This window comes from Homalodisca vitripennis, chromosome 4, assembly GCF_021130785.1.
Source record: "Homalodisca vitripennis isolate AUS2020 chromosome 4, UT_GWSS_2.1, whole genome shotgun sequence".
NCBI lineage: Eukaryota > Metazoa > Arthropoda > Insecta > Hemiptera > Cicadellidae > Homalodisca > Homalodisca vitripennis.
Window position 1 is genome coordinate 23,494,860 of NC_060210.1, and position 12,083 is coordinate 23,506,942.

Consider the following 12,083-nt stretch of genomic DNA (forward strand, 5'->3'; position numbering starts at 1 on the left):
AAGCTTTATTCCTATTTTCGTAAAATAATCTTTTAGTAGGATGTTAAACTAAACCATTGATGAAAGATTTAATACTTGTTGCTTTAAATAGTAAAACTAATTTAAACAAAAAACGAATTGCCAACATAAATATGCCAATATTAGCACAACGATGTGGTGGCACGGAGCCCCTAGGGATCGGGTTTTATATTTGTGACGAAAACCATAACTTGCTATATGAATTTTTTAGGATTTATAAGTTTGAAATATAAAATATGTTAACTATTAAAATGGAAATGTGCTGAAAACTGACAACTGTCACGTATTAGAAGTAGTACTTTTTTGGAAACCTTGGATAAAAATTTGAATATGCTAAAATTTTTAACGAGGGTAACAAAAAAACCGGACAACTTTCACATTTTGTACGATCCTGTATACAAGAAGCGACATAAATTAAAACCTTTTTCCAAATGATGAATGAATAAAGAGACCTGTAACGTGTGGTGCGGCTTGACCTACCTTTATGTTTGAAACTCTTCCAAAAACTAACGTCCGCTTGAAGTGCCATTTTGGGTCATTATTTGCCCAAATACCTGAGGTTGAAATGTGAAGGTTTTCGTTAAAACGTAGAGTGTAGGTTTCTCGGTGTAGCCGCTGTACACCACGGACGAGTGTTCTGCCTCACCCTGTATATGTCGAGCTATTCGTGTCGGGAAATTTACACATCAGCCACACTACTGCTGCGGGACATCTACCGATATTAACCGACATAGCCACAGATATTAATTAAACCAGGTGTATGGTGAATTGTGGAAGGGCAATTAAACAGAGAATATGTGGATTAAGGCACTGCCACTGTATCTCTTCAGTAGATAATTAAAATACATGTGAAATTTACAAAAGAGGTTTTTTACTCGTGCATTATAATGGGTTTGAGCCAATAATTAAACGTTATTTTAATTATTATAAGGTCTAAGATCATAAAGATGCGTAAACAGTAATATTTTTTAGGACAGCAGTTTTAATTATAAACATCTCTCTAACTTTAGATGAAATATTACTGCCTGTGTTGTTCTGTATGAACAATTAATTGCTAAAGAATATACATGTAAAAAGACAAATAAAACGTACGATTAAATGGCATAAAGAATGAGACAAAACTTCGGATAGTTCCGTACTGCAAAGAGTAGTATTCGGTCAGCCTGTCTACAATAACTGAATGATTGCTACCTCCATCTTGTCTGGACAGCGAACTCAAGCATGTCATCAGGCAGAGTACAATCTGTCAGTAGGAGACTAAAGACATCTAAAGTAGATCGTTACAAAGTATTTCGTTCCGATGATCTAAACATGTTTTTGATAAGAAGCCGAAATATCGTTAAAGAGTCTAAATTCTATATTGTACTACTTTTAACCCTCGGAAGATTGTGGACGATGTTCCGCTTCGCCTCTGTGCGTCTCTGACAACATACAACTATTCATTTAACGTTTCCGTAAGAGTTGATACACATTTCCAGAGAAAAAAGGCGGTAGGAAAGTAACGAGGTAGGATGGGGTTGAAGACAATTACGAGGCTGACTGCACAATACACTCGAGGTCAGACATTAATAGCAGCTTTATGTTACCTTAGACACTGTGTATTGCCTGACCACACTTTATAGTCTCGACAGTACTTTACCGACGATACTTGTGGTGGTGTAGCGGGTTCTGCTTTACATCCACATTGTTATTCAGCTTTAGTCCTTCTGACAACGTGTGTGTGTGTCGCTTTATGTTACCTTAGACACTGTGTATTGCCTGACCACACTTTATAGTCTCGACAGTACTTTACTGACAATACTTGTGGTGGTGTAGCGGGTTCTGCTTTACATCCACATTGTTATTCAGCTTTAGTCCTTCTGACAACGTGTGTGTGTGTGTGTGTCCCTTTATGTTACCTTAGACACTCTGTATTGCCTGACCTCACTTTATAGTCTCGACAGTACTTTACCGACGATACTTGTGGTGGTGTAGCGGGTTCTGCTTTACATCCACATTGTTATTCAGCGTTAGTCCTTCTAACAACGTGTGTGTGTGTCGCTTTATGTTACCTTAGACACCGTGTATTGCCTGACCACATTTTATAGTCTCGACAGTACTTTACCGACGATACTTGTGGTGGTGTAGCGGGTTCTGCTTTACATCCACATTGTTATTCAGCTTTAGTCCTTCTGACAACGTGTGTGTGTGTGTCGCTTTATGTTACCTTAGACACTGTGTATTGCCTGACCACACTTTATAGTCTCGACAGTACTTTACCGACGATACTTGTGGTGGTGTAGCGGGTTCTGCTTTACATCCACATTGTTATTCAGCTTTAGTCCTTCTGACAACGTGTGTGTGTGTCGCTTTATGTTACCTTAGACACCGTGTATTGCCTGACCACACTTTATAGTCTCGACAGTACTTTACCGACGATACTTGTGGTGGTGTAGCGGGTTCTGCTTTACATCCACATTGTTATTCAGCTTTAGTCCTTCTGACAACGTGTTGTGTGTGTGTGTTGCTTTATGTTACCTTAGACACTGTGTATTGCCTGACCACACTTTATAGTCTCGACAGTACTTTACCGACGATACTTGTGGTGGTGTAGCGGGTTCTGCTTTACATCCACATTGTTATTCAGCTTTAGTCCTTCTGACAACGTGTGTGTGTGTCGCTTTATGTTACCTTAGACACTGTGTATTGCCTGACCACACTTTATAGTCTCGACAGTACTTTACCGACGATACTTGTGGTGGTGTAGCGGGTTCTGCTTTACATCCACATTGTTATTCAGCTTTAGTCCTTCTGACAACGTGTGTGTGTGTCGCTTTATGTTACCTTAGACACCGTGTATTGCCTGACCACACTTTATAGTCTCGACAGTACTTTACCGACGATACTTGTGGTGGTGTAGCGGGTTCTGCTTTACATCCACATTGTTATTCAGCTTTAGTCCTTCTGACAACGTGTGTGTGTGTCGCTTTATGTTACCTTAGACACTGTGTATTGCCTGACCACACTTTATAGTCTCGACAGTACTTTACCGACGACACTTGTGGTGGTGTAGCGGGTTCTGCTTTACATCCACATTGTTATTCAGCTTTAGTACTTCTGACAACGTGCGTGCGTGTGTGTGTGTGTGTGTGTGTGTGTGTGTGTGTGTGTGTGTGTGTGTGTGTGTGTGTGTGTGTGTGTGTGTGTCGCCACGCGACTATGGACAATTGCAATGCACACACAACCCCTCTGTTATTGACTCTTTCTTTAAACATCAGTTTACACGTGCTGCACCACCTTATGTTCTTCGTTGTAAAATAAAACCTAAATAGATGTTCTGCATCAAAGTTGTCCTTAATAAAATGAAGGCAGGCATAATATTTAGCCAAGTAACGTGTTCTCTAACTCCTAAATTCCTTTCTTTATAGTCGTCACAATTTTTAGTACAAGTGTAAGTGTTGGGTCATTCTTAGATTATGCATTCAATTGTAATTTTGCGCCTCTTACTTAACAAATGGTGAAGGATCAGTTACTGTCTTACAGTACAGTTACATGTTAAGGGTAAGTAAAAATCAAATGGTTAATTTATCGCCTAAAATTCTGCCCATAGCTGTGTGAAATATCAACACCGAAAAGCGGTAATTAGTATTATTTTTCCAATAAAACGCAATAACTGTAATAAAAAACTACGACGTGCCTAAGTGTGCAGGTTGAACGAAACCATTACGGTTATTCCAATTGATTGGGTTCCAATACCTTGGATTTTCTGCTAGCTATGCAAGTAACGAGGTTGGCCTTTTTAGACTCGATATATTTCCGATAGTGCGAGACAAATCGGTTCTTACAATCGATAGTGTCAAGAAAAATCTGAATTGATCGACTAACTCGCAAAGTTATCTAAAATAAGAGAGGAGGACTAAAAATACGGGAGTGCGCTGAAGTTTCATAAACTCGTATATCGGGAGTTAATGAATCATTGTGTTTTGTACAAGCGTAATCTAAATCTTTGAATACTTCCATATGGTTGCCATAAGTACGCATTTTAATTTAAAATTGAAGTACGTTGATTTTTTTATAATTAGCAATAATACTGTAAAAATGAAAGGGCGTCTGTAATTCTTACTCTTAAAATGAAGCACCGAGCTAAATTGAGAAGAAGTGGTTTGTGGCTCAGCGTGGTGCTTATGGAAATAAATGAATACGACTCCGGTTCACGTGGTTCATCACTCGATACTATTATTTGAGCGTAAAAGAGTAAGTTGTAAGCGACTGTTGAGCTCTAGTGAGTTTCGTAGGCGCTATCGATGCTTTCCCGATGCTTTCTTTCATAGGCGTTATGTAGGAAGAACTGTATTAATCTACAATCGAATAAAGGAAAGCTATTTAAAAGTACGAGGGGAAATTACAAATCGAGTTACTTGTATTTAGTGTCAAATGAGGTAGTATTATTCTTGTTCGTATTTTACGTTTAATGTTTGTTTATAGAAATTCGTTTACAAAATTTATATGCAATTATCATTTAGGAAAGCATTTTTATTCAGTACATTTATATAAAAATGTGTACTATTGTACATAAGGATAATGTAAAACTGAACAAATTTCTAAAATTCTTAATTGACAAATGTTCTCTGATACAACCTATCCAAAGACAGTTCACAACATTCATTTTTAACTCCAGTCATGCTTTATTTTATTGTTATAAAGCGGTATATACAGATACATAACAGTTTATTACACATTACGAAATAAACTCTGAAGAAGATTAATTTCGTAACGTAGATCGGGAATGAAAGTTAAACGTAATAAATCGAATTAGTTGATCCCGTTAAACTTAATCAGCGTCATTTGATTACTTCGTATAACTTGAGTAGAGCCATTCCTACATTGCATACTGCCGAGTACAGTTGTGCCAACTGTTGGGAGTATAATTATTATAGGTTTTTGTTTCCACCTCGTCATTAACAAAATATGGTAAAATACTTATTAGAATAGAGGTATTCAAGAGGAAGCATACCGTCAACAACGGAGTTTTAAGAAAATGTTAAACAATATTTTCATTTACCTCGATATGAAGGGTACTACGTATCCACAGAGGTGGTAAGTGTAAAATAAATGTTACTATATGATTAATAAGAAGTGTATAGGCTTCCTTGGTGTCGTAGTCGAGTCTTTGTAGATTCATTAATTCATGTATCAGTTTTGATATATCAATTAATTATTGTTAGTAAACAAATTTATTACAATATAATGCCATAGGTGATGTTCAGCGCCATCGTTTTAGATACAAACTTATCACCCGTTACATGCTTTATGGTGTTAGAAATACGTCATCCCCCGAGGCTGCTGCGTTAGTTCTACTATAACAGTGTCTGCACCATCCCTGCAGTACTTGGCTCTAAACCCGTTACCAACTTTTTAAGAACATGTGCAATAAGTTCTACTGTAAATTTGGTGGTATTTACTCGTACAATAGAACTTGTAAAATAGGTTATTATGTTTATCCATGTTCACAGTAACGGTGACATTCCATCCATGTTCACAGTAATGGTGGCATTATGTCCATGTTCACAGTAACGGTGACATTCTGTCCATGTTCACAGTAACGGTGACATTCCGTCCATGTTCACAGTAACTGTGAAATTCCGTCCATGTTCACACTAACGGTGGCATTCCATCCATGTTCACAGTAACGGTGACATTCCACCCATGTTCACAGTAACGGTGACATTCCGTCCATGTTCATACTAACGGTGGCATTCCGCCCATGTTCACAGTAACGGTGACATTCTGTCCATGTTCACAGTAACTGTGGCATTCCATCCATGTTCACAGTAACGGTGACATGCCGTCCATGTTCACAGTAACGGTGACATTCCACCCATGTTCACAGTAACGGTGACATTCCGTCCATGTTCATACTAACGGTGGCATTCCGCCCATGTTCACAGTAACGGTGACATTCTGTCCATGTTCACAGTAACTGTGGCATTCCATCCATGTTCACAGTAACGGTGACATTCCACCATGTTCACAGTAACGGTGACATTCCATCCATGTTCATACTAACGGTGGCATTCCACCCATGTTCACAGTAACGGTGACATTCCGTCCATGTTCACAGTAACGGTGGCATTCCGCCCATGTTCACAGTAACGGTGACATTCTGTCCATGTTCACAGTAACGGTGGCATTCCATCCATGTTCACAGTAACGGTGGCATTCCGCCCATGTTCACAGTAACGGTGGCATTCCGCCCATGTTCACAGTAACGGTGACATGCCGTCCATGTTCACAGTAACGGTGACATTCCATCCATGTTCACAGTAACGGTGACATGCCGTCCATGTTCACAGTAACGGTGACATTCCATCCATGTTCACAGTAACGGTGACAAATTATACAAATATAATATACAATACGGTGCACAAATTTCGACGCTACCACAGTTTGTCCCAATAATTAATTCAGTCATAGTAACTAAAATATTTTCTTTTAGGATAATTTTATAAGATAATCTTTGAAGTAAGGTATTAACGGACCTGTATTAATATAATTTAATTCCTAGAGTAGGTTTCCGTGAGGTGTTCACTTGTGTCTGTTCGTGTACAGAGTGACAGGGGGAGAGCTGTTCGAGGACATCGTTGCCCGGGAGTTCTACAGTGAGGCGGACGCCTCCCACTGCATCCAACAGATCCTGGAGAGTGTCCATCACTGCCATTCAAATGGAGTGGTCCATCGGGACCTTAAGGTACCAGTACAAGTTACACGATATATTTTAGTCATAGGCTACTTCATGGAGTCAGGGTGTTGGCGTCGAATGTTTAATGTAAGTGAAGGGTGCCCCCTAACTAAAATTTTCAAATAACAACATTTTATGATAGTAGTTTGAAAGAGGACTAAAAATGTAGAACATTCCCACATACTGAAAGTTTTGATCCATATGCGGTTTATGGATTTGAGGTCAAAATTTCAATTGGTCATATTTTTAAGTTTAAGTAAAGGTAAAGTTGATTGAAAAGCTTAACTTTAATTTATACTTTGTGATCCTCAAGAGTTTATCCCGAAATTGGTGTTTGCTGATTAGCATTGTAAGTACTTCTAAGTTACAAATAGATAATTGATTTATAATTACAACTTCGTTTTACCTTTAAAAAGATATCAACATTAATTTTTTATGTCTATGTGTTCGGAGGGGGGGAGGCATCTAATGAAACTTTATCCTGTTTATTTTATTGCAAAGTAACATATAATATAGTAACAATGTAATAACATGTTTTGTGATTATATAAACGATTGGCCGATATGCCAAAATGATAAATCTTTCCCTTCACTTTCCAGTAAGATACCGACCAGGGGATTGCTATTTTGTAAATTGGAATTGCACACGCTCACTCAAATTCCCCTTATATTTTTTATTAACCCAAAAATTAGCTCTCACCAGGGTTGAGATTTGTACTGTATAACCAAAAACATGTATTCCTTTATTTTGACTCAACAAAACATTGTGCTACCAACAGCTTGTAATGGCACGTGAGCTGTTTAGTATTATTAATGTCTGAACATAACAAGATTTTCATTCACCAAATATTAGTCGATAGATAAAAGAGTGTCCTTTTGATAAAATTACAGTATTACTGTATACTCGTATGATCTGAAATAGTATGGAATATGTCCAACGTGCATTGTTCATGCGTGGGTGTTCTCAGTTTCATATTACCAATGGTTGGCTGAAAATGGCTGTCCACAGAGAGGCCGACAATGTACCAAGACACGATTCATGTACCGACTTTAGAACAGCCGAGGTAGTATCGATGTGCGTCCACAGAGAGGCCGACAACGTACCAAGACACGATTCATGTACCGACTTTAGAACAGCCGGGGTAGTATCGATGTGCGTCCACAGAGAGGCCGACAATGTACCAAGACACGATTCATGTACCGACTTTAGAACAGCCGAGGTAGTATCGATGTGCGTCCACAGAGAGGCCGTCAACGTACCAAGACACGATTCATATACCGACTTTAGAACAGCCGGGGTAGTATCGATGTGCGTCCACAGAGAGGCCGACAATGTACCAAAAAACGAATCATGTACCGACTTTAGAACAGCCAGGGTAGTATCGATGTGCGTCCACAGAGAGGCCGACAATGTACCAAGACACGATTCATGTACCGACTTTAGAACAGCCGGGGTAATATCGATGTGCGTCCACAAGAGAGGCCGACAATGTACCAAGACACGATTCATGTACCGACTTTAGAACAGCCGAGGTAGTATCGATGTGCGTCCACAGAGAGGCCGACAATGTACCAAGACACGATTCATGTACCGACTTTAGAACATCCGAGGTAGTATCGATGTGCGTCCACAGAGAGGCCATCAATGTACCAAGACACGACTCATGTACCGACTTTAGAACAGCCGGGGTAATATCGATGTGCGTCCACAGAGAGGCCGACAATGTACCAAGACACGAATCATGTACCGACTTTAGAACAGCCGAGGTAATATCGATGTGCGTCCACAGAGAGGCCGACAATGTACCAAGACACGACTCATGTACCGACTTTAGAACATCCGAGGTAGTATCGATGTGCGTCCACAGAGAGGCCGACAATGTACCAAGACACGATTCATGTACCGACTTTAGAACATCCGAGGTAGTATCGATGTGCGTCCACAGAGAGGCCGACAATGTACCAAGACACGATTCATATACCGACTTTAGAACATCCGAGGTAGTATCGATGTGCGTCCACAGAGAGGCCGACAATGTACCAAGACACGAATCATGTACCGACTTTAGAACAGCCGAGGGTAATATCGATGTGCGTCCACAGAGAGGCCGACAATGTACCAAGACACGACTCATGTACCGACTTTAGAACATCCGAGGTAGTATCGATGTGCGTCCACAGAGAGGCCGACAATGTACCAAGACACGATTCATGTACCGACTTTAGAACAGCCGAGGTAGTATCGATGTGCGTCCACAGAGAGGCCGACAATGTACCAAGACACGACTCATGTACCGACTTTAGAACACATCCGAGGTAATATCGATGTGCGTCCACAGAGAGGCCGACAATGTACCAAGACACGACTCATGTACCGACTTTAGAACATCCGAGGTAATATCGATGTGCGTCCACAGAGAGGCCGACAATGTACCAAGACACGATTCATGTACCGACTTTAGAACATCCGAGGTAGTATCGATGTGCGTCCACAGAGAGGCCGACAATGTACCAAGACACGATCCATCTACCGACTTTAGAACAGCCGAGTATCGATGTGCGTCCACAGAGAGGCCGACAATGTACCAAGACACGATTCATGTACCGACTTTAGAACAGCCGAGGTAGTATCGATGTGCGTCCACAGAGAGGCCGACAATGTACCAAGACACGACTCATGTACCGACTTTAGAACATCCGAGGTAGTATCGATGTGCGTCCACAGAGAGGCCGTCAACGTACCAAGTCACGATTCATATACCGACTTTAGAACAGCCGGGGTAGTGTCGACGTGCGTCCACAGAGAGGCCGACAATGTACCAAGACACGATTCATGTACCGACTTTAGAACATCCGAGGTAGTATCGATGTGCGTCCACAGAGAGGCCGACAATGTACCAAGACACGATTCATGTACCGACTTTAGAACATCCGAGGTAGTATCGATGTGCGTCCACAGAGAGGCCGACAATGTACCAAGACACGACTCATGTACCGACTTTAGAACAGCCGAGGTAGTATCGATGTGCGTCCACAGAGAGGCCGACAATGTACCAAGACACGACTCATGTACCGACTTTAGAACATTCGAGGTAGTATCGATGTGCGTCCACAGAGAGGCCGACAACGTACCAAGACACGATTCATGTACCGACTTTAGAACAGCCGGGGTAGTGTCCATGTGCGTCCACAGAGAGACCGACAATGTACCAAAAAACGAATCATGTACCGGCTTTAGAACAGCCAGGGTAGTATCAATGTGCGTCCACAGAGAGGCTGACAATGTACCAAGACACGATTCATGTACCGACTTTAGAATAGCCGGGGTAGTATCGATGTGCGTCCACAGAGAGGCCGACAATGTACCAAGACACGACTCATGTACCGACTTTAGAACAGCCGAGGTAGTATCGATGTGCGTCCACAGAGAGGCCGACAATGTACCAAGACACGACTCATGTACCGACTTTAGAACATCCGAGGTAGTATCGATGTGCGTCCACAGAGAGGCCGACAATGTACCAAGACACGACTCATGTACCGACTTTAGAACATCCGAGGTAATATCGATGTGCGTCCACAGAGAGGCCGACAATGTACCAAGACACGACTCATGTACCGACTTTAGAACATCCGAGGTAATATCGATGTGCGTCCACAGAGAGGCCGACAATGTACCAAGACACGACTCATGTACCGACTTTAGAACATCCGAGGTAATATCGATGTGCGTCCACAGAGAGGCCGACAATGTACCAAGACACGACTCATGTACCGACTTTAGAACATCCGAGGTAATATCGATGTGCGTCCACAGAGAGGCCGACAATGTACCAAGACACGACTCATGTACCGACTTTAGAACATCCGAGGTAATATCGATGTGCGTCCACAGAGAGGCCGACAATGTACCAAGACACGACTCATGTACCGACTTTAGAACATCCGAGGTAATATCGATGTGCGTCCACAGAGAGGCCGACAATGTACCAAGACACGACTCATGTACCGACTTTAGAACATCCGAGGTAGTATCGATGTGCGTCCACAGAGAGGCCGACAATGTACCAAGACACGACTCATGTACCGACTTTAGAACATCCGAGGAAAATATCGATGTGCGTCCACAGAGAGGCCGACAATATACCAAGACACGACTCATGTACCGACTTTAGAACATCCGAGGTAATATCGATTGTGCGTCCACAGAGAGGCCGACAATGTACCAAGACACGACTCATGTACCGACTTTACAACATCCGAGGTAATATCGATGTGCGTCCACAGAGAGGCCGACAATGTACCAAGACACGACTCATGTACCGACTTTAGAACATCCGAGGTAATATCGATGTGCGTCCACAGAGAGGCCGACAATGTACCAAGACACACGACTCATGTACCGACTTTAGAACATCCGAGGTAATATCGATGTGCGTCCACAGAGAGGCCGACAATGTACCAAGACACGACTCATGTACCGACTTTAGAACATCCGAGGTAGTATCGATGTGCGTCCACAGAGAGGCCGACAATGTACCAAGACACGACTCATGTACCGACTTTAGAACATCCGAGGTAGTATCGATGTGCGTCCACAGAGAGGCCGACAATGTACCAAGACACGACTCATGTACCGACTTTAGAACATCCGAGGTAGTATCGATGTGCGTCCACAGAGAGGCCGTCAACGTACCAAGTCACGATTCATATACCGACTTTAGAACAGCCGGGGTAGTGTCGACGTGCGTCCACAGAGAGGCCGACAATGTACCAAGACACGATTCATGTACCGACTTTAGAACATTCGAGGTAGTATCGATGTGCGTCCACAGAGAGGCCTGACAATGTACCAAAAAACGAATCATGTACCGACTTTAGAACAGCCAGGGTAGTATCGATGTGCGTCCACAGAGAGGCCTGACAATGTACCAAGACACGATTCATGTACCGACTTTAGAATAACCGGGGTAGTATCGATGTGCGTCCACAGAGAGGCCGACAACGTACCAAGACACGATTCATGTACCGACTTTAGAACAGCCGGGGTAGTATCGATGTGCGTCCACAGAGAGGCCGTCAACGTACCAAGACACGATTCATGTACCGACTTTAGAACAGCCGGGTAGTATCGATGTGCGTCCACAGAGAGGCCGACAACGTACCAAGACACGATTCATGTACCGACTTTAGAACAGCCGGGGTAGTATCGATGTGCGTCCACAGAGAGGCCGTCAACGTACCAAGACACGATTCATGTACCGACTTTAGAACAGCCGGGGTAGTATCGATGTGCGTCCACAGAGAGGCCGTCAACGTACCAATACACGATTCATGTACCGACTTTA

At 42.3% G+C, this 12,083-nt stretch overlaps 1 protein-coding gene across 22 annotated transcripts in view; it reads left to right on the forward strand.

Moving 5' to 3' along the window:
- Nucleotides 1–12,083, forward strand: part of LOC124359040 (calcium/calmodulin-dependent protein kinase type II alpha chain) — a 393,022-nt gene that overhangs the window by 299,605 nt on the left and 81,334 nt on the right. For all 22 annotated transcript variants that reach the window (XM_046811406.1, XM_046811401.1, XM_046811405.1 and 19 more), the window contains exon 5: nucleotides 6,607–6,745. In XM_046811406.1, the coding sequence (XP_046667362.1) occupies nucleotides 6,607–6,745 (139 nt within the window). The remainder of the gene's footprint in view (nucleotides 1–6,606; nucleotides 6,746–12,083) is intronic.